This window comes from Eurosta solidaginis, chromosome 1 (assembly GCF_040869045.1).
Source record: "Eurosta solidaginis isolate ZX-2024a chromosome 1, ASM4086904v1, whole genome shotgun sequence".
NCBI lineage: Eukaryota > Metazoa > Arthropoda > Insecta > Diptera > Tephritidae > Eurosta > Eurosta solidaginis.
The window spans coordinates 272,479,215-272,503,651 of NC_090319.1; the positions used below are offsets into that span (position 1 = coordinate 272,479,215).

Consider the following 24,437-nt stretch of genomic DNA (forward strand, 5'->3'; position numbering starts at 1 on the left):
TTATAAGTTTGTTGAATTGTTTCAAAAAAAAAAATTTCATATCAATTAACCTCCCTCACGTGTAACGTGTACATCTCTAAAAATTAATCAACATCTTTTTGTTTAGTTTGGTTGAAATGCTAAACGATTAACTTGAAACTGTATTATGGACTTTAGTTGTCTCACTTTGGATTTCAAGCAGAACTTATAAAAAAAATACTTTTCAAATAAAATAAAATACCACGGTACAATGTAAAAAAAATTTTGAGCTCGCGCCCTCCTGACCCGGGGCCTTCTTGGGTCGGGGGCCAGTGACATTTTGCCAGCCCTGTCATCCTATTGTTACGCCAACGCTATGCAAACAAGTATACTTGAGAAAAATCCAAATTTCCTGAATGGCAGATAGTCCGTTTTTCGCGGTTTTTTTAAAAAGCACGTTTTCTTAACTTGATCGCAATTTTAACCTCAATTTCCAAAAATTCTGTGTACAAAAAGTTTTTGCAAATAAAATAAATACTTGGCGCGATTTACCTCCTGGGAAACTTAGACCGAGCTTCTCTTCCAATTTCAGTAATGCTCCTCAAAGCTACCTTATTATTAAAATTATTGCGAGGTTGATTGCGCGTCTTTAAAAGTATGGAAAATTTTTGTTCTAATTTTTATTCTAACAAAAACTATTTAACAACTTTTAAGGAAATAGTTTTATCTAATTAGCAGAACGACTTTAACTATTCATAGTAGCAAAGTTTCAACTACCACTTTGAAACTGACGCATGAATGTATGTTAACGACGGTAAGATTTTGCGGGCGGCGGCAAATATCCATTATATGTATTGCTCCCCATCATATTCGCCTCTAACTGCACATCATCGTTTTGTTCGTCCACTGTATTTTGTAAAATATCTTCATCATGTGCGTAAACTGTTGCTAAAGTGTGAGCCTCCTCGTGACTAACAGCTTCCTGGCCTGCAGTATGCTTGCCAACATCCAAAGATCCTATAACCGAACCCTCTAGCCCAACACCTTCATTAATGATCTCAGTAGAACCACCCAAAGCATCGTATTGTGCTTGAATTGTGTGTTGCGCATGCTCTGCTTCATCAGCTGTTTTATACTTAATGAAATAAACTTCAGGCTTAGCTGTGGTGGAGATAGGCTGATCGACCTCAGCTTCGATATCGGCAGCCTCGTGCTTCTTGTTAAGCACATAAATGATAGTCTTCTCTTCATTAACGGCTGGCGTGATTTTCAATGTTGTTTTCGACTTAGACTTTTCAGGAGATTTGATAAAGACAATATTATAGTTTTTACGCGTCTTGCCAACTGTCAAATAATGTTGCGTTTCATCATCATCATCATCATCTTCGGGTGCAGTATGTAAATAGAAACGTTTTGAGATAATTGTTTGTGGTTTGTTGAATGAGTGAGGAGGTTGATGATGATGAAATGTATGCTGATATTGTGCTTGTTGCTGCAAAGTGTTTACTACAAATGGTGCAGGCGTTAAGTAGCTAGCGTGGGTTTCTAAGCCAGACATTAGTGGGTTTTTAGTACTCAGTCTGTAGTTAATTTCTGCATTAGATGCATGTGCTGTGAAAATTCCATTTGCAGTATCAGCTGTGTATGTCGGTGTGACACCATATTGAGCATGTGGTTGTCTGTCAACCATTTGAGCTTCATATTGATATTCCGGCGCTGCTACTATCCGGCTGATGAAGCTATATAAGCAAAATAACTGCAATAAGATTAACACAACATTATATTTTAACACAAATTCTTCTTCATTTAAATTCCTCAACTTACAATAATTCCACGCATGCTCATTCGTATTGGAGTGTTGTTGGTTCAGCGGTGGCGCGAGCTCTTATGTACTCGTATAACCTATCTCTGTGTTTTTATACCACTTCACTTTTCAAAATTGTATCTGCTCTATTAAAATTTTGACTCAAGCTTTAAAAAATGTTTAAGCAATTCAATTTAATAATTTTATTAACATCTAATCCAAACTATGCACCTCCGACGGGCTCAAAACATTTTTGGCCCACCCATCGCGCTACGGGCAAGGCCAATTCCAATTTGGCAAACAAACAAAATTAGTTTGTATTTTGTATGTGTGATGATGATTGGAAGGTGTTTCAGTGGTCAGTCACCCCTTCATATTCTCTTGCTATATATTAGTGTAATCGCGTTAGTTATTTGGAGCTGAAACTTGTATTTAGATCTGCAAGCGCTTTGAATTGTTAATTTGTCCAAGTCATTTAGCTAATTTTCTTGATTAACATATTTACATATACAAAATCTACAGCAATTAAAATAAGCCGATGATTCCATTATCACTGATATATTTTGATACAGGTAAGGATGAACTGTCCGGTCAATATGGACCTCACATAGATTGAATGTGTCAATGTTGTTGTTGTTGTTTTAGCAGTGCTTCGCCCCATCCAATAGGTGCCACCGATCAGAAATTGTCATCAATATCCTCTAACGGGAGTACAAGGAAACTTGCTGTGGTGGACCATAATGAGTGGGGTGTTAGAGGCGTTGGTTCCACATTACAATTAAAGAGATGGTTGGTATCATGTGGGGACACACTGCAAGCAGGGCATACATTTTGTATGTCGGGGTTGATTCTGGATAGGTAAGAGTTTAACCTGTTACAGTATCCAGATCGAAGTTGAGCGAGAGTGACTCGCGTTTCCCTGGGGAGTGTGCGTTCCTCTTCCGCAAGTTTTGGGTATTGTTCTTTGAGTTCTGGATTCACCGGGCAATTCCTGGCATAAAGGTTCGTCCCGTTTGTGGACCTCACTGAGGACCTGCTTGTGTTTTTGGCTTCATACGGCTGAGTTCTCAGGTGACGTATTTCCTCATAATGCTTACGGAGATGACTCCTTAAGCCCCTGGGCGCTGTTGGCTCTTCAATCAAATTTCTGTTGGGATGCTCAGGTTTCTGGTCATTCAACAGGGACTGTTTGGTTAGCATCTCATTTCTCTCCCTGATGGGGAGTATTTTCATGGGGAGTATTTTCATTATATAGAAGGTATTCTGGGGACATAAGAAGACATCCCGTGGCGGTTTTGAGAGCGGTATTTTGGCAGGCCTGTAGCTTGTTCCAGTGAGTAGTTTTTAGGCTTGGCGACCAAATATAAGACGCATAGCATGCAATCGGCTGGCCAATTGCTTTGTAAGTGGTAATGAGCGTTTCTTTGTCTTTTTCCCAAGTACTGCCAACAAGATATTTGAGGATTTTATTACGCCTCTGGATTTTCGGTACAATTACGGCTGCATGCTCATCAAAATGTAGATCCTGATCAAACGTCACACCCAAGATTTTGGGATGTAGGACAGTCGATAGCGTAGTGCCATCGACGTGGATGTTCAAAATAGTCGACACTTGGGACGTCCATGTTGTAAGTAAGGTCGCGGAGGATTTAGTCGGTGATAATGCCAGGTTTTGCAGGGCGAAAAAACTGGAGAGATCAGGGAGGTAGCCGTTTATTCTATTGCAAAGCTCATCGATCTGTGGGCCTGGACCTGTGGACATTGTTGTGCAGTCATCGGCATAGGAAACGATAGTAACTCCTTCTGCTGGCGAATGTAGCTTTAATATGTAAAGTTGAACAAAAGTGGGGATAGGACACCACCCTGTGGCAACCCTTGTTTAATTCTTTTTGGTTTTGATGTTTCGTTTCTAAATTGCACCGATGCCTGCCGACCACCCAGATAATTTGCGGTCCACCTTTTAAGACATGGGGGAAGGGTAGACCCTTCAAGTTCTTGCAGTAGCGTGCCACGGTTGACCGTATCAAAAGCTTTTGATAGGTCTAGCCCAACGAGTACTGAATGTGTCAATAGTGTTATTTGACTCGCAAATGGAAAAACCCCAATTAAGTACCAAGAATTATGTGATAAAATTCCTTTGCCTCGAGATCTGGTAACACCTCTGCCACTCTTAGCTGCTGGAGCCTTGATCTGGCTAGCGCAGGACTCGAACACAGAAAGTGCTCAACAATTTCTTCCTACAACTCGCAATTCCTACGTCTGCAGTTACTGACGGGGCCTGAGTAATAAGAGTGTGACACCAGAAGGTAGCGTCCAGCTAAAATTATCAACGATAGTCATAAATCGTATCTCTTTAGATTTATAAGCAACTTTGTAAGTTTAACGTCGTACGATTTGCAAATGATCTTAGAAACTTTGCAGCTCCTGTCTTCTTATAATTTTCCTGAAAGGTGGACGTCTATCTATCAGCGAATGTTGCACCCTCTTTCGCAGACTCGTCGGCCTTTTTGTTACCTTCCATCTATTTATGACCGAAAACCCAATATAGATGTATGGTCCAGTTGGAGCGAAATTTTTCCAATGATTCTTTGCATTCCAGAACACTTCTTGATGAAGTACTGTGTGAGATTATTGCTTTCTTCGCGGCTATAGTTTCTGCCTGAAAGACACTGTAGTGATCTGGAAGCCTGCGAATGTTGCTTCATTTTATGGAAGCGACCTCGGTCGACAAAATATTTCTCGTCCAGGTTGTACCAGCAAAAAAGGGGCTATAAAAATATACGTAAAAACGCTTATACTGAATTTACCGTACGGTTAAGGGCAGCAAACGTGGAGCAGAGTGTGAAAAAGTTGTTGACAGCACTTAGTATATGTAAAAGGATTCTCGGGTGTACGTGAAGTCTATCGCTCTCTTGCTCTCATTGGATACTTATCCCGATTGAACAAACTATCCAATACTATGCAGTACATACTTGTTAGGTGGACGTGCACTCAAAAAATAACGTTCCACAAAAATTAAAGGGTGCAAGTGCTCATCATTACGAGAGTCTTGAAAACAAACCCGACGGCTGCACTGAATAACATTATGCGCATTCCATCTGCAGACAAGGTGACGAAGATAGTGGTTTTAACACCTACAACGAGACTCAATGTCTCAGGGAAGCTTGAGCGCAGACCATACCTTAATAGTATAATAGCGTCATCAAATAATAAACAGACAGACTACCTAGTTCCCTATCTGCGCATCTATCTGTATCTAAGAGTCACAATAGATGTGGAAGGTTGTCGCCATGATGTCTAAAGGCAGACGAAGCAAAACACGTGTAAGCCGTTGGTTCAAAAGCAATGAAAGGAGAAGGATCTTCGGTATACTGCGTTAATTTAAGATTCAAAGCCATACAGCAATTAAGGCAACAATCTCTCATAGCAGAATAGCTTAAAATATATTAGCGTATATAAATTCGTGGAAAGAAACGAGATAAAGAAAAAAATGTATTGATATAGGTTGCCTGAGCACATGGGAATTGATAGAAATGAAAAACAAATAAAACGGATGAGCGAGAGAAAGACAGCGCTTCGGTCGAAGCTTGTACTGTACACGTCCCAATTAGATAGATGCGAGATTAGATAAAGAAGCACAGAAAGTGGGCCTTGCGGTAAATGAGGACAATACGAAGTATTCGCAAATTGGAAAAGAAGCTCGGCCTTAAATCTCGTCGAAAGTTTTCGCGCCTTACATTTATTTATTTTCTAATTGGCGCTTAACCGTTTAAACGGTTATGTCCGTCCATAACGGCACGCCAGTTGCTCCTTCTCTTTGCCGCCAATAGGTCACACAAAGGGAGCTTAAATCGTTTTCCACCTTGTCCGTCCAGCGGAGTGGATAGAAAGACTTTCTTGGTCGGAGCGTCACCTTTCATTCGCATTCGCTGGATTATGTTGATGTCTGCGTATAGATCGTACAGCTCATCGTTAAATCTTCTTCAGTACTCGCCATCGCCAGCGCGTAAAGGTCCATAAATCTTTCGAAGAACTTTTCTCTCGAACAATCCCAGAGCCGTTTCATCTGATACTGTCTTGGTCCATGCTTCTGCACCATATAGCAGGACGTGAAGGATAAATGACTTGTACAGTATGGTTTTCGTTTTCCGAGAGAGGACTTTACTTTTCAATTGCCTACCTAGCCCAAAGTAGCATTTATTGGCAAGAGTTATTCTTCGCTGGATTTCAGAGCTGATGTTGTTGCTAGTGTTGATCCTGGTTCCCAAATAAACTCAAGCCTTTTACTATTTCGAAATTATGGCTTTCAACAGTAGCTTGGTTGCCAAGGCGCATATGCGCTGACTCTTTGCTCGATGACAGCAGGTACTTCGTTTTGTCCTCATTCACCATCAAGCCCATCTTTACCGCTTCTTTTTCCAGTTTGGAGTAAGCAAAACTAAAGGTGCGGGTGTTTAGGCCGATGATCTCAATGTCATCAGCATATGTTAACGGATATAAATTCATTTTGTGCTCGTGTCATGCGTTTGCTAAACTCTACCTATCAGATCTAGAAGCAGCAAGTGGCGTAGTTCCTAAAAAGCTTCTAATGCTTGCCAAGATTACGGAGTTATTTCTTAAGATAGGTCCTTGTTTTCTGATTGGGGTTTTCAGTTTGGTCTTCGCGCAAAGTTGTGGTGGCACTATAGTCTCATTCAGTTTATGTGAGGTCCTCACAGAACAGGCAGTTCAACCTTACCCAAAAATTGGGCTACAAATCACTCTTGTCTTACAAGTTGTAGGTCTCTCCAAATTTATTTTTGTTTTTTATACGTTTTATACAAAAACTTAACTGAAACAACTTTCGGAAAAAAAATGTTGAAAGACCGATGACAGAGTTGTCAAACCTCGCGGCAACGATTAAGCTTGGTCCTAGAAAACTTCTAGTATTTGCCAAACGGTCGGAGTTATTTTATAACATAAGTTTTTGTACTTGACTGTGATTTTTTCGTGTAGTCGTCAAGCAAATTCTAAACACATTCAGGTAATATGATGTTTTTATTGACAGGGAAATTCAACCTCAACTCTTTTATCATTCAGTTATTGAAAAAGTATCATAGTTAGGCCAAGTTAGAGACGGTCGTTCAAAAATTTTTGTCCCGAAATTTTCCGATTTTTTTTTCTTGTTTTCCTGGAATATAGAATGTATAGAACACCCAAATCGAACTTAAAAGCGACTCCAAAAAAAAAATTTTATTGCTTGACCATTTTAAAATTTTACAAGTAGGATATGTAGCAGCACAAACACACTGCTACGCTCACCTGATCACAATGCTTGTACTTGTTCGTTTTTTTGTGGATGCTATTTGGCACTGTTGTACTTCATAGGTACAAAAAAGTGTATTAGCTGCTAACGAAAACTGCGTAAAAATTTAATTGTAAAATTACAAAGAAATATCCTTATCTATTTTTAAACGAGCACTTAATTACATCTTTCTTTAAAATCCATATGTTTTGGACAATTTTAGTTAACAAATTGTGATACTTTATTACCGGGGAGGATTACTAAAACACGACCAAAACCGTCGGGGGAGGTATTAATAGACACTTTTTGCCTCGCTTCCAATAATTCGAATACTTTTTCGCTTTTGGATAATTGATACCAGGTTAAAACGCGTCTTTCCACATTTTTGGACGTGTTATTGCAGTCGACCACGGTTTCAAACTGTTTTTCGCTGAGAACTTTTGAACGGGTAGAAAAACTTAGTACCCGTGTTTGCATTCTTACTGCTGGCATAACTACGCGCCCTCAGATACCCCAATCGAAGACTTTTGTATAATTTTCTGTAGGACCCATATAGATGCAATTTACATTTTCATACTAAATTTGTTCAAACAAAGTTACCGTCGGAGCAACCCATTTCTGATATTCCGCTCCTTTTTTTGTTTCGCTGCGTCGCTTTCGACGACAGCAACGTCGGTAATTTTGACATTTCGCTCAGTGTCAAACGGCAGTTTGTTAGAAAGAGAAGGACTTGCTTCCTTCTCGCACATATTCTACTTTGTGTGTGACATACTCCATAAAACCCTATCTTCACCCACAGCAGACAATTCAAAAAAGCACTTATTTTGTAAAAAATGATTTATCATTGCATTTTTAGGCTGTCATTTCACAAATAGTGATGGTTTTATGAAATTTAACACAATGCCGACCAACATAGTTGGAGCCACTCTGTCTTTGGTAAAAGCGTCAGCACTTTTATGATATTTCAAGTTTTTTGTTTAACCCATGCAGCGTTTTGCGGTTTGAAAAATTGAAAATCATAACTCAACGACGCGCGGTCAGCACACACTTGACGGAAAGCTGCACACGGATATTACAGTTTCTATGGACACATAAACAAAAAAATAAAAAGTTTTGAAAACAAAGGCAGTGCTGCCAACATCATTCACACACTACTCGTTTCTATGACTATAACGCTCCAAAAGCAACAAAAAAGTCGGTTAGGCTTTGTATTTTGATTGAACCGCCGATTCAGCTTTGATGTTGCTATTTTTCTCACACGCAAATCGAAAACAATTATTCGCGAGCATGAATGAAAATTGCAAGCACAAAAAAAAAGTAAACAAAGCTTACTGGAGCAAACTGATGAATTTTACTTCTTGGATAACACGTTATTCGTTTTATATTTTTTGTTTTTGCAAATTTGATGTATACGATGCTGCTCCTTGCATACCATTCATTTATTGGAAAAAATTTTGAAGCAATTTTTTTTAGCAATGAAATTCACATTTTGCTATTGATGTGTAACTTTAATCATCACCCCTACCTTTCACTTTAAAAGCGTTTCATCTCCATTGTATGTAATTATGGGCAAAATCAAGTGTTAAGGCGGAGCGTGGTTCAAAGTAAAGCATGTCATGAAAATATTATTAAATAATATTTTGTATACGAAAATATAGCCAAAATAAATCAAAATATGTGATTCACTTTAAATTACTATTTGCCCGCGTTTTATGTCACTTTCGCAGTTTATGTGTTAGCTATTAAATTAAACACATCACTGGGTCGACAAAATAAAGTTGTAAAAGGTCACTCCTACATATATTTGTACCCCAAGCTGGGAGGGTTACGGGACTCCTTCTTTAATACACTTGTATGTTTGTGTGTGAGTATGTGCATCTTCTTCCGACTTTTATTATTATTATTGTTATTATTATTAGAACTGGAAACACTGCGACCTATGTTTAGATCTATTGTGCATGACCTTTCAGCCTAGTTTTGTATGCGGGGTCTTTCGATGTATCTTATTACCTCTTCAGGCTGTTTATTCTAAATCACAAGGGTATTAAGAGTCGCATCACCTAGATAGGAGAGTCCGGCGTTTCCTCCTCCAGCTCACATAAATTACAAATTTGTGTATTGGATATATTTAAAATACTTAGGTGTCCGGTGTAGTACCCAGTGAGAGATCGTAGGTCCCCCTGCTTAAATTAATGAGTTTGGCTGATAATTTCGTTGACGGGGGTATACACAGTTTGGCTTGTCTTTGTCCTGGGCAGTCAATCTACTGACATCTGAATTGTTTTGTTTCCCAGTTACTTGTGGCTTCCCTAGTGTGTGCTTTTTTGAGTCCACAGAAGTTCCCTGGACCATAGAATGCTGCACGTTCATTACCTTCATGTTTTTGATGTGCGGCAACCCATCTAGTTTAAATATAATTGCGTAGGATTGCAAGGAACACAGGGCCGCCTGGCTCTCCGACATAATGTAGATGCTCTTCGAGAATGAGCACCTCCGTAGCCATTCTTCTTCCGACTAATAACTAAGCGCTCTCCTAAAAGGGTCTGGTTCTTATCCCATTACCCTCCATGCGGATCCCAATAGAATTTTAAAAAATTGTCAAACATGCAATATTTATCATTTTTTAGACACAATGACCTCAGTACCAAAACGCAATTTTTACTTAGTATGGGTGGACGAAAAAATACCCAGGAAGAAGTTTATTGCTATCGAAAACTACGCTTTCGGCACAGTTCTTAAAACTAATAACCTAAGTATTCAGCAGCGTTGCAAAGTTGGTAGGAAACTACGAAATTTTAATAGCAGGCTTGTTGAAAGGTGGAAGGGTTGTGCTAAAAATAAAATGTATTTTGAGAAACGACACCATGAATCGTTAGATACGCCACTATCGTTAATTAAAGTAGATGTTAGAGTGTCTTGAATTTAGTTCAAAGTTTTCCAATTGATTGTAGTCTCCTTGAATATGGATTATCAAGTCTTCATGCCTGGATTAGTTTTTCGAGTGTGTCTTGCACATTTCTTATAGGCTTCCAATAAAAAAGTGGCAAGTTCGCGGTACTGACAAAAATGTTGTTGAAGAAAATAAAAAACGCATACAGGAAAACATACGAAAAGAAATGGACCTATTGGTGGACATCCCATGCCTAGTTCTGGTAATACCAACAACGGAAACACCGCAAGAAGATTTTTCCAACAACCGCATTTGGCTGCTCGTACAACAGGAGTGGACGAACTTTTGATTCGCCAATTCAGTGTAATCCTACGTGTATTGGTCTGCGGGAATGACATTAACCCGGAAGCATTTGGGTCATACGCTTTGGACACTGCCGAACATTTTGTTCGTTTGTACGTCTGGTTTTACATGCCTTCCTCTGTTCATAGAATTTTGATTCATGGAAAACACATTATATCCCATTTTTCTCTTCCACTTGGTATGATGTCGGAGGAAGCCCTTGAACCCAGAAACAAAATCTACCGATATATACGTGAGCACAGCACAAGAAAAAACTCCACGAAAAACACAATGGAGGATACCATTAATGCACTTTTAGTTTCTTCCGATCATTTAATAACTTCACTGTCCAATAGCTCTTCAGTTTCCTTTGCAAAAAATGGTATGTTGGACGAGGATGTTATGAATTTGCTATTAACAGAGAATCCTGAAACAGATTTGTCTGACTCTGGTAGCTCAGATTCAGAATAATGACATTTTGTTCTGTGAATAAAAATTTTTAAAATTTTGTTTTATAAAAATATCTAAATATATAATGGATTTTCTTGGAGATATATTTATAAAACAGGCGGTGTTACTTTTATTTCCAAAAATGTATTCACTATTGCATTTTTCACCTTCCATTTTATGAAAACTTCTATCCTGCCAATTTTTATTTTGATCGGACAAGAAACAACTGACTTATTAGTTTAACGTTGCTAGGGATATCAAATCGCCCACTGTGCAATGTTTTCTTATATAAGTGAGTTCACGTACATACATACATACATACATATACGCATAGGAATGCGTATGCAGATATGTAAGCCAATATCAACTACAAAGGTCACATCCGATGAATTCAATGCTATAAAAGGTCATAGAGTGTAAATATGTAAATGACGACAATCAAAATAAGTATGGACGAGGTAACAAATGGTATTGATGACTAGTCGATTAATTTTACCGGTTTACTTATTGAAAAGTAGTCGATATGCTTATTGAAAAATAATCGATTTATTATCGATGTGTTTTAACTTGTTTTCGATACAAATGCTTTATTGAAAAAGTTGTGGATTTGTTATCAACAAGTTTTGCATATGTTATCGAAAAATGATCGATTTGTTATCATCAAGTTATCGATTTATTATGGAAATATTGCCGATTATATATCGAAAAGTTCTCGATATATTATCACAAAATGTATGAATTTGTTGTAGCAGTCTCACAAGTTCGTTATCGGTGTGTTATCGATATCGATTTATTATCGAAAAGCTAGGAAAACTTTTTATCGAAATGTTACTAAAAGTTATCCGTTGGTTATTGGAGTTTTTCCAATTTGGTAACGACTCTTCAACAAAAAGTTATCGAACTTTTTATCGATAACCACAAATGATTTGAAGAAATTGCGCGGTCGACGCATTTTCGGAGCGAGCACAATATACCCCTTTCTATGCAACTACTTTTCGCATAGGATATACCGGCAAAAGTAAGACAATCCTTACTAAATATTCTTCTACGTATAACTCAGTGGAACTACTCTTTTGTACCAGCGTAAGCTTTGACACATTCCCATAGTAGAGAGTTCAATGGCAAGGAGCATCGCAGAAGATGACAATGCGAGAGCAGAACGTAACAAATTAAGTAAATGAGGTTATATTGTAATGACAGCTCTTGGCTGGGAACTGTCGAACTTGCTGTATGGATCTCCTTCTTTGGCAGGTTCTGAAAATTAAACCCACGTACATGCAGGTTAACTGGTGTAAAGTTCGCGTCCTTCAATCACTCGGCAGTCGTCTTCTGATAGAGACAAGTCACGAAGGTTTTGGCTGGTCTTATCCACGTTAATGATCCTTTGGTATATACTGTGACGAATATTAGCAACACTAAGGGATACTATCATATCTAAGCCGATGCTAAGGGTGACTTGTATGCACATCCATAAATCAATAATTATGTCAACACATATGTACGTACACGCAGCGGAGAAGCAATGCACAAACACATGCAGATATCTTATCTGTGATGCTCCCAAAAGTATGCAATTGTAATTGTGGAAGTGTCGCTCTCAAATATAAGCGCATATGAGAGCTACACACGTGCATCTGTAGTTATAATTATATACCAGTAACTAAGTAAATTCTGGAAGCGCCTAGAAGATGCAACGAGGAAATCACACAGTATAAAAGCAGCAACAGTAGAGGCGCGAGAATCAGTTTGAGTTAAGCAAGCTTTCAGTAAGCGAAGTATAAGTGTTATTGTGAAGAACTTTAATAAAGGCCATTTTGCATTATTGTAGAGTGGAGTTATTTGTTCAACAGTTTAGTGATTCGAACTTAGGAGAAGGTTGCAAATAAGAGGATTTGCAGTAAATTCGTTACAATTGGTGTCAGAAAAGGAATTGTTGAATAAATTCCAGAATTGCAAGCACAACAAGGACATGGCGAAGTTAAGTGAATTAAGGATCCAGCAACTGAAAAAGGAGTTGGAAGCCCGTAAATTGAATACAACTGCAATAAGATCGAACTACAAGCACGGCTACGAGACGCTATGGAGTAGGAAGGAATTAATGTGCACGATGATGTCTTTCATCCTGATGGGGACGAGACAACAACAAAAATTTAAGAGAAAAACGAAACATCGCAGGCAGTTACCAGCACAGACTTGAACGTTATATTGGCTGCAATATCTGCACAAACGTCGACAGTAACATCGAAGATTGAAGCACAAGAAACACGTATTTCAGAAATGTCGACACAGATAACAAGATGGAAACTCAACTGGAAGAACAGAAAACGTATATGTCAGCACAGATGGAATCACAGGAGACACGTATAGCATCTCAACTGGAATCGCAGGAGAACCGTATAACATCGAAGATTGAAGCACAAGAGGCACGAATATCCGAAATAAAAAAAAATAAATGTAAGGTGCGATAACCTCCGAAGAGATTTAAGGCCGAGCTTCTCTTCCAATTTGCGTCGTGCTCCTCTTGCTTTTCCCTACAAATTGGCCGGACGGGACCTACATGTTTTACGCCGACTCCGAACGGCATCGGCAATGCAGATGAGTTTTCACTGAGAGCTTTTCATGGCAGAAATACACCCGGAGCGCTTGCCAAACACTGCCGAGGGGCGACCCCGCTTAGAAAAATTTTCTTCTAATTGAAAAACCTTATTTCTAAAATTTTGATGTTGCTTTGCCCGGGGTTTGAACCCAGGGCATACGGTGTGGTAGGCGGAGCACGCTACCATCACATCACGGTGGCCGCCAATATCCGAAATATCGGCACAAATATCAGCGCAGATCTCTTCACAACTGGAAGAGCAAGAAGGATGTATTTCTTCGAAGATGGAGGCGCAAGACACAAAAATTTTGCAACTTGAGAACAAAATCGATGCCGAGATTGAAACATTGCGAGGTCATGTACAGGAGTTGCAACTAAATCGCCCAGTTGTTTCTGTTAGCAATACGAAGGTAAAAACTCCATCTTTTTACGGCTCTGTTCCTTTCCAGGTGTTTAAGATTCAGTTTGAGAAGACCGCAGCAGTGAACAACTGGAGTGCTGAAGATAAAGTTGCTGCACTATTCGTGGCATTGAAAGGATCTGCTGCTGAAATCCTACAGACTATTCTCGAGGGGGAGCGGAACAACTACGAAACATTGATGAGCGCCCTAGAGAGGCGATACGGAAGCGAACACAGGAAGCAGATATACCAAATAGAGTTGCAAAGCCGTTACCAAAAAGCTAATGAGACTTTGCAGGAGTTTGCTTCGGATGTTGAAAGGTTGGCTCATTTTGCAAATGCGGACGCACCCGTGGAATACACTGAAAGGGTAAAGATTCAGAGCTTTATAAATGGCATACGGGACGTTGAAACAAAGCGAGCTACATACGCAAACCCAAAGCCAACATTCACAGAAACGATATCACATGCTCTGATTCAGGAAACATCGTCGCTTCTATGTAAGCCAGTTTTCAAAGCACGCCGTGTAGAAATAGAAACACCAGAGTGGGTAGGCGCAATTTTAGAAGCTTTAAAAGGAACGCAACAGAAGAATCATGGTGCAATAAAATGTTTCAAGTGCGGTAACCCAGGTCACATTGCACGTCATTGCAGCACAGGTCTTGGTAGTTCCAACTTGGGTGGCCGTAAACGCAAAGCTGGAGGAGATAAGCAAGAACGAGTCAAATGTAAAGATCGAAAACTTGCCCCAGCTATTGAATGTCGCAAATTGGAAGACAATCAAGTATTGGAAGTGGACTTCTTGGTTGACTATGACATCAGGATCGATATGCAGAGAAGGATTATGCAGTATAAGAACAACGATGTGTGTTAACTTCAGTTTTGAGCAAGGTACAAGGGACAAAAAACACAAAAGTCAAGGGAAGCAGATCGGGCAAGGGTTGATGGAACGAATGGGCCAAACAAATCAAAACCGAAGGTACCTTTGAGAAAAGCACTGGCATTGACAAACACTAATGGACGCACTGAAACGACTGAAATAATTTTCCAGAAAGAATTCAAGGGTGGTTTCAAGTCAGCGCGCAATAATGTTGTGAAAAGTCAACACGATACTGATTACGCAAAGCCAATTCGTCAACATCAAGCCCTACGAAGTAGTAGTTCATTGGCCAAACAACAGAGTGTGAGGGAACGGTCCAAATAATGAGTAGTAGGATGAAACACAGGTACGACAGGAACAATAATTCGGAAGGTTTCTTGAAGGGAGATTTGGTACTGATATACAACCCTTACCGGCGAAAAGGTGTTCCATCCAAATATCGGTGCAATTGGGAAGGCCCGTACAAAGTTGTGAAGAAGATCAGTGATACCATCTTCCGCATTAAAACCATTGGGAAACCACGAAGTAGAAGAGTGGTACAGTAGGAGATGCTAGCGGCGGTTAGATCGAGAGATTTGTCTGATCGGGACGATCAGACTTAGGTGGAGGGCAGTGTTACGAATATTAGCAACATTAAGGGATACTATCATCTCTAAGCCGATGCTAAGAGTGACTTGTATGCACATCCATAAATCAATCATTATCTATCTACATTAACGAATCAATCATTATGTCTACACATATGTACGTACACGCAGCGGAGAAGCAACGCACAAACACATGCAGATATGTTATCAGAGATGCTCCCAAAAGTATGCAATTGTAATTGTGGAAGTGTCGCTCTCAAATATACGTGCATACGAGAGCTATACACGTGCATCTGTAGTTATAATTATATACCAGTAATTAAGTAAATTTTGGAAGCGCCTAGAAGATGCAACGAGGAAATCACACAGTATAAAAGCAGCAACAGTAGAGGTACGAGAATGAGTTTGAGTTAAGCAAGCTATCAGTAAGCGAAGTATAAGTGTTATTGTGAAGTACTTTAATAAAGGCCATTTTGCATTATTGAAGATTGGAGTTATTTATTCAACAGTTTAATGATTCGAACTTACTAGAAGGTTGCCAATAAAAGGATTTGCAGTAAATTCGTTACAATACTGATTTGGTAGACTCTAGGATCACTCGGGTGCATACGACTGAATCATGTATCGCACTCTTGGAGAACTGCTTGGGTAGCTTTTCTATAGAAGGCAAGGAAGATCGGTCATATTTATCCCAAGGAAGATCGGTCATACTTATCCCAAAGAATACAGTCCCATTAGATCAACATCATTTCTGCACAAAATCTTTCAGAGACTAATAGCTGTGTACATAAGGTCAAGCGTGGATTAAAAACTCTTCTCCACAATAAAACATGCGTACACCAAAAATACGCAGGTAGACGAGGCACTGAATAGTGTGGTTATAAACACAGAGAAAGCCCTGGAATGCAAGGACTGTACTTTAAGCATGTTTTTAGACATTGCGCAGGGCTTTCAAAAATATCTCCAAACGGGCGATCATGGACGGTCTTTACAAGATTGAAGTATATTCAATCATAACCATATGGATCGGCTGCATTCTAAATTGCAGAAAGATTACTTCACAATAGGTTGTATGCGGCAACCAAATCAGTTGGCAGGGGCACTGCGCGGGTTGTTTTCACCTCTGCTGTGGAAGCTGGTTATCGACCAACTACTCAGGCCGTTCAACGAGCGGCCCGTTAAAATTACGGTGTACGCAGATATCTTTGCATTTGGCATAAGTGGAAAGTGCCTTCCAACTATTAGCTCTTTGATATATCGAGCGCTTCCTGGCCATCTAGTGTCGTGTTAACCACCAACGTGAAGAAGCCGGATATGATCTTATTTAACAGGAGGCACACGGATCTTAATTGGACTAGACCTAAGCAAAGAGCAGCGATCCTGCAAGAGAAGCCTTTCACAAAATATTTAGAAGTAACTTAGGAAGTTAACTGTCAAGGAAGCTCAACGAGGCGAAGAAAGTGAAGACGGTATCGAGAGCACTTTGTGCATGTAAAAAAATGCTGGACTGAACGTGGGGCTTATCGTCATTTTTCCATCATCGGGTATTTACAGCGATTGTAAAGTACTGTTTGAATAAGCAAGCGGTCCATTGGTTGTTATGAGTATTTTTCTTCCACGATCAGCTGGTAGGTTGGTTCTATGAATTAATAACAAGTTTTAATTTTTTTTTTTTACAACTAATAATGCGATATGTGACCTTTTTATTAAAAAGTGCGCCATTTTCGATTGAAAACAGACTTTTCTAGACCTAATTTCGGATTATATATCCCATAGATACGGTAAGTCATAACTATGAGACATATTGTCGCAATGGTATATATAAGGGGACATGAGTCATAATTATACTCAGTTGAGCAGAGCTCACAGAGTATATTAACTTTGATTGGATAACGGTTGGTTGTACAGGTATAAAGGAATCGAGATAGATATAGACTTCCATATATCAAAATCATCAGTATCGAAAAAAATTTGATTGAGCCTTGTCCGTCCGTCCGTCCGTCCGACCGTCTACCCGTTAACACGATAACTTGAGTAAATTTTGAGGTATCTTGATGAAATTTGGTATGTAGATTCCCGGGTACTCATCTCAGATCGGTATTTAAAATGAACGATATCGGACTATAACCACGCCCACTTTTTCGATATCGAAAATTTCGAAAAACCGAAAAAATGCGATAATTCATTGCCAAAGGCGGATAAAGCGATGAAACTTGGTAGATGGGTTGATGTTATGACGCAGAATAGAAAATTAGTAAGATTTTGGACAATGGGCGTGGCACCGCCCACTTTTACAAGAAGGTAATTTAAAAGGTAATTTAAACCAATGGTCCGATCTAGTTCAAGTTTTGAATTTGAACTTAAAGCTAAATAATCTTCCTAGATCCGAAGTTACAATACTCTAGGTATAGCAAAAGTTACAACACTTCAAAGTTGATACTGGATACATTTGTAGCCGGGTGTGTGTTCTAGGGTTAAAATGCTCAGTAACACCTTTAATTTGATACCCATATCGTACAAACATTCTAGAGTCACCCCTGGCCCACCCTAATGGCGATATCTCGAAAAGGCGTCCACCATAGACCTAATACTCACTCCCTCTTAAAATGCTCAGTAACACCTTTCGTTTGATACCCATATCGTACAAACATTCTAGAGTCACCCCTGGCCCACCCTAATGGCGATATCTCGAAAAGGCGTCCACCATAGACCTAATACTCACTCCCTCTTAAAATGCTCAGTAACACCTTTAATTTGATACCCATATCGTACATACATTCTAGAGTCACCCCTGGTTCACCTTTATTGCGATACCTCGAAAAGGCGTCCACCTATAGAACTAAGGCCCACTCCATTTTAAAAAACTCATTAACACCTTTCATTTCATACCCATATCGTACAAATAAATTCTAGAGTCACCCCTGGTCCACCTTTATGGCGATATTTCAAAAAGGCGCCCACCTATAGACCTAATGCCCACTCCCTCTTAAAATACTCATTAACACCTTTCATTTGATACCCATATCGTACAAACATTCTAGAGTCACCCTTGGTCCACCTATATGGCGATATCTCCAAAAGGCGTCCACCTATAGAACTAAGGATTACTCCCTTTTAAAATACTCATTAACACCTTCAATTTGATACCCATATCGTACAAACAAATTCTAGAGTCAACCCTGATCCACCTTTATGGCGATATCCCTAAACGGCGTCCACCTATAGAACTATGGCCCACTCCTTCATAAAATACTCTTTAATGCCTTTCATTTGATACACATGTCATACAAACACATTCCAGGGTTTCCCTCGGTTCATTTTCCTACATGGTTATTTTCCCTTATGTTGTCACCATAGCTCTCAGCTGAGTATGTAATGTTCGGTTACACCCGAACTTAGCCTTCCTTACTTGTTCCAAATAAATTTAAGAAAACTGCCTCAAACTTAATTCGATCTTTATTCGCTGTTTATTGGGTTAATAACTTAATTTTATAGAAAAAATGACAAAAGCTCGTTTCACAAAAGAAGATTTGACAGAAGCGCTTAATGGTGTCACTAATGAAAAAAATAAAAAACAAAAAAAAACAAAAATTTTTAGTAATAATAAATAAAAGCAAGTTTTAAAAAAGTAAGAAGTTACATCAATTGAATAAATTTTTTTTATTGTTTATTTTTGTTTTAAACCTTTTTCATTTAATGTTACTTATTTCATATCAATAATGTCTAAAATTCTAAGAAATCTTAGATTTAATGGAAAAATACAAAAAACAAAAAATCAAAAAAAAAAATGACAACAAAAAAATACAAATAAAAAGTTTTTGAAAAGTAAGTACATTAAACTAATTTTTTTTACTTATTTATTTTGGTATTGAAACTCTTTCTTTTCATAAATAAAATAACAACAAAAAAAAAATAGTTTAAACTTTAAATTTCTGAATATGAATTTCAGTAAATGAATTTGTGTATCTTTAGGAATTTGCCCTTGAAATCAATTATAACTATTTTTTACCATAAAATTAGAGTTTAACTAAATTCCACGAAACTAAAGAAAAGAGTAAGGTTGGAAGGGCTTCGAATCCAACAGCAGATAAATAATGCAATGAACTACAAAGAGGATGTAGATAATATCAGCTGTGCGTACAAATGTGTGATAACCAACAATTGACGAACAGCTGGGATAGAGTGTAGATGGTTTTTAAATGTAAAAATTTTGTTTATGTTAAATGTATATATTTTTGCGAAAATGTGTAGTTAATTTGCAGTCTACAATTTATGTTATGGTATGTATGTACTATAATTTAGAAAAATATTTTCTAATTATGTTTTCTTGTCAAAATAAATACATAGTCTCCCTGAAGAAGACACAATAGCGTGTCGAAACGCGTCGGAGAAAAAAAGAAAATCTAATGTTTTTGCTTTAAATTGAACGACCAAAAAAGCTCTTACAAATAAATAAATTCCACGAAATTAGAGACGCTTTACCACGGAATTAGGTACATCAGAAAATTTTTGTCACGAAATTAGTTACATTTGAGGTACTCACACATTTTGATTTATATAAATTAAAACATTTGTTAGTTTTGTTTGAAAGTAGGTGGAAACTTATCCTAATTGATAAGCTAAATGGGAAAAATTTGCTTTTTTAGTTTTCCTCCATTTTTTTTAACGCGAGAGAGGTAGAAACTCGGAAAAATCCTTAGTACCATGTAATCAGGGAGACTTATCATATGTTTTTGCTTAGGATTTTACGCGCTCATTAGCATCATTTTTATACTCAGTTGAGCAGAGCTCACAGAGTATATTAACTTTGATTGGTTAACGGTTGGTTGTACAGGTATAAAGGAATGGAGATAGATATAGACTTCCATATATCAAAATCATCAGTATCGAAAAAAAATTCTATTGAGCCATGTCCGTCCGTCCGTCCGTCCGTTAACACGATAACTTGAGTAAATTTTGAGGTATCTTGATGATATTTGGTATGTAGGTTCCTGGGCACTCATCTCAGATCGCTATTTAAAACAAGTAAGAACGGGACTGTCTTCGGCTGTGCCGAAGACTTCATACCTTTCATGAATGGGGCTGAACAATAATCTTATCCCGTTCGTAATCTCCGAATAATCGGCTGTATAAGATAAGAAATATATAGTGAACAGATCTGCATACCTTAACGATTTTTAAGATAAATATAAAATAAACAAGGAAAAACCAGACTAACATTGGAAAGCTTAAGAATTTTACAAAATAGAGACAAAACAATAAATAACAAGTAAGGAAGGCTAAGTTCGGGTGTAACCGAACATAACATACTCAGTTGAGAGCTATGGAGACAAAATAAGGAAAATCAATCTGGGGTAACCCTGGAATGTGGTTGTATAACATGTGTATCAAATGAAAGGTATTAAAGAGTATTTTAAGAGAGAGTAGGCCATAGTTCTATGGATGAACGCCATTTAGGGATATCGCCATAAAGGTAGACCAGGGCTGACTCTAGAATTTGTTTGTACGATATGGGTATCAAATGAAAGGTGTTACTGAGCATTTTAAGAGGGAGTGGGCCTTAGGTCTATCGGTGGACGCCTTTTCGAGATGTCCCCATTAAGGTGGACCAGGGGTGATTCTATAATGTGTTTGTACGATATGGGTATCAAATGAAAGCTGTTAATGAGTATTTTGAAAAGGAGTGATCCTTAGTTCCATAGGTGGACGCCGTTTCGAGATATCGCCATAAAGGTGGACCAGGGGTGTCTCTAGAATGTGTTTGTACGATATGGGAATCAAATGAAAGGTGTTACTGAGCATTTTAAGAGGGAGTGGGCATTAGGTCTATAGGTGGACGCCTTTTCGAGATATCGCCATTAGGGTGGGCCAGGGGTGACTCTAGAATGTTTGTACGGTATGGGTATCAAACGAAAAGTGTTACTGAGCATTTTAAGAGGGAGTGGGCATGAGGTCTATAGGTGGACGCCTTTTCGAGATATCATCATTAGGGTGGGCCAGGGGTGACTCTAGAATGTGTTTGTACGATATGTGCATCAAACGAAAGGTGTTACTGAGCATTTTAAGAGGGAGTGGGCATTAGGTCTATAGGTGGACGCCCTTTCGAGATATCGCCATTAGGGTGGGCCAGGGGTGACTCTAGAATGTTTGTACGATATGGGTATCAAACGAAAGGTGTTACTGAGCATTTTAAGAGGGAGTGGGCATTAGGTCTATAGGTGGACGCCTTTTCGAGATATCGCCATTAGGGTGGGCCAGGGGTGACTCTAGAATGTGTTTGTACGATATGGGTATCAAATGAAAGGTGGTAAGGAGTATTTTAAAAGGGAGTAATCCTTAGTTCTATAGGTGGACGCCTTTTCGAGATATCGCCATAAAGGTGGACCAAGGGTGACTCTAGAATGTTTGTACGATATGGGTATCAAACGAAAGGTGTTACTGAGCATTTTAAGAGGGAGTGGGCATTAGGTCTATAGGTGGACGCCTTTTCGAGATATCGCCATTAGGGTGGGCCAGGGTGACTCTAGAATGTGTTTGTACGATATGGGTATCAAATGAAAGGTGGTAAAGAGTATTTTAAAAGGGAGTAATCCTTAGTTCTATAGGTGGACGCCTTTTCGAGATATCGCCATAAAGCTGGACCAAGGGTGACTCTAGAATGTTTGTACGGTATGGGTATCAAACGAAAGGTGTTACTGAGCATTTTAAGAGGGAGTGGGCATTAGGTCTATAGGTGGACGCCTTTACGAGATATCGCCATTAGGGTGGCCAGGGTGACTCTAGAATGTGTTTGTACGATATGGGTATCAAATGAAAGGCGGTAATGAGTATTTTAAAAGGGAGTAATCCTTAGTTCTATAGGTGGACGCCTTTTCGAGATATCGCCATTTGGGTGGGCCAGGTGTGACTCTAGAATGTTTGTACGATATGGGTATCAAACGAAAGGTGTTACTGAGCATTTTAAGAGGGAGTGGGCATTAGGTCTATAGGTGGACGCCTTTTCGAGATATCGCCATTAGGGTGGGACAGGGGTGATTCTAGAATGTTTGTACGATATGGGTATCAAACGAAAAGTGTTACTGAGCATTTTAAGAGGGAGTGGACATTAGGTCTATAGGTGGACGCCTTTTCGAGATATCGCCATTAGGGTGGGCCAGGGGTGACTCTAGAATGTTTGTACGATATGGGTATCAAACGAAAGGTGTTACTGAGCATTTTAAGAGGGAGTGGACATTAGGTCTATAGGTGGACGCCTTTTCGAGATATCGCCATTAGGGTGGGCCAGGGTGACTCTAGAATGTGTTTGTACGATATGGGTATCAAACGAAAGGTGTTACTGAGCATTTTAAGAGGGAGTGGACACTAGGTCTATAGGTGGACGCCTTTTCGAGATATCGCCATTAGGGTGGGCCAGGGGTGACTCTAGAATGTTTGTACGATATGGGTATCAAACGAAAGCTGTTACTGAGCATTTTAAGAGGGAGTGGGCATTAGGTCTGTAGGTGGACGCCTTTTCGAGATATCGCCATTAGGGTGGGCCAGGGGTGACTCTAGAATGTTTGTACGATATGGGTATCAAACGAAAGGTGTTACTGAGCATTTTAAGAGGGAGTGGACACTAGGTCTATAGGTGGACGCCTTTTCGAGATATCGCCATTAGGGTGGGACAGGGGTGACTCTGGTATGTTTTTGTACGATATGGATATCAAATTAAAGGTATTAATGAGGGTTTTAAAAGCGAGTGGCCCTTAGATGTATATGTGAAGGCGTTCTCGCGATATCGACCAAAATGTGGACCAGGTGATCCAGAAAATCATCTGTCGGGTACTGCTAATTTATTTATACATGCAATACCACTAACACTATTCCTGCCAAGATTCCAAGGGCTGTTGATTTCGCCTTGTAGAACTTTTTCATTTTCTTCTACTTAATATGGTAGGTGTCACACCCATTTTACAAAGTTTTTTCCAAAGTTATATTTTGCGTCAATAAACCAATCCAGTTACCATGTTTCATCACTTTTTTCGTATTTGGTATAGAATTATGGCATTTTTTTCATTTTTCGTAATTTTCGATATCGATAAAGTGGGCGTGGTTATGGTCAGATTTCGCCCATTTTTTATACCAAGAAAAAGTGAGCTCAGGTAAGTACGTGGGCTAAGTTTAGTGAAGATATATCAGATTTTGCTCAAGTTATTGTGTTAATGGCCGAGCGGAAGGACAGACGGTGGACTGTGTATAAAAACTGGGCGTGGCTTCCACCGATTTCGCCCATTTTCACAGAGAACAGTTACCGTCATAGAATCAATGCTCCTACCAAATTTGAGAAGGATTGGTAAATTTTTGTTCGACTTATGGCAATAAAAGTATTCTAGACAAACTAAATGAAAATGGGCGGAGCCACGCCCATTTTGAAATTTTCTTTTATTTTTGTATTTTGTTGCATCATATCATTACTGGAGTTGAATTTTGACTTAATTTACTTATATACAGTAAAGATATTAAATTTTATGTTAAAATTTGAATTTAAAAAATTTTTTTTTTAAAAAGTGGGCGTGTTCTTCATCCAATTTTGCTAATTTTTATTTAGCACATATAGAGTAATAGTGGTAACGTTCCTGCCAAATTTCATCATGATACCTTCAACGACTGCCAAATTACAGCTTGCAAAACTTTTAAATTTCCTTCTTGTAAAAGTGGGCGGTGCCACGCCCATTGTCCAAAATCTTACTAATTTTCTATTCGGCGTCATAACGTCAACCCATCTACCAAGTTTCGTCGCTTTATCTGTCTTTTGTAATGAGTTATCGCACATTTTCGGTTTTTCGAAATTTTCGATATCGAAAAAGTGGGCGTGGTTATAGTCCGATATCGTTCATTTTAAATAGCGATCTGAGATGAGTGCTCAGGAACCTACATACCAAATTTCATCAAGATACCTCAAAATTTACTCAAGTTATCGTGTTTACGGACGGACGGACGGACGGACGGACGGACGGACGGACGGACGGACGGACATGGCTCAATCAAATTTTTTTTCGATCCTGATTATTTTGATATATGGAAGTCTATATCTATCTCGATTCCTTTATATATGTACAACCAACCGTTATCCAATCAAACTTAATATACTCTGTGAGCTCTGCTCAACTGAGTATAAAAACAGGTAGGTACTTGTGTGAGGATGCAAAGTTTCTGGTTTTTTGTGGTCTGCGTGTAAAAACTATGACTGCGAATCACGTATTT

At 38.9% G+C, this 24,437-nt stretch overlaps 1 protein-coding gene across 1 annotated transcript; it reads right to left on the minus strand.

The window, feature by feature from the left end:
• Window positions 1–666: 666 nt before the first annotated feature.
• Window positions 667–1,836, minus strand: LOC137243103 (uncharacterized). Its single transcript, XM_067770332.1, has 2 exons — window positions 1,783–1,836; window positions 667–1,714 (listed from the first exon to the last, which is right to left on the minus strand). The coding sequence occupies exons 1-2, from the start codon at window positions 1,801–1,803 to the stop codon at window positions 764–766; spliced, it is 972 nt and encodes a 323-aa protein (XP_067626433.1). The 5' UTR covers window positions 1,804–1,836; the 3' UTR covers window positions 667–763.
• Window positions 1,837–24,437: the final 22,601 nt, after the last annotated feature.

What these genes read in the sequence shown, in the direction of transcription:
- LOC137243103 (XM_067770332.1), bottom strand. Translation starts at nt 1,803, where the DNA reads ATGAGCATGCGTGGAATTATT. An exon ending in TGAGCATGCGTGGAATTATT is followed by an intron (nt 1,715 to 1,782) that starts GTAAGTTGAGGA and finishes ATCTTATTGCAG; the next exon opens with TTATTTTGCTTATATAGCTT.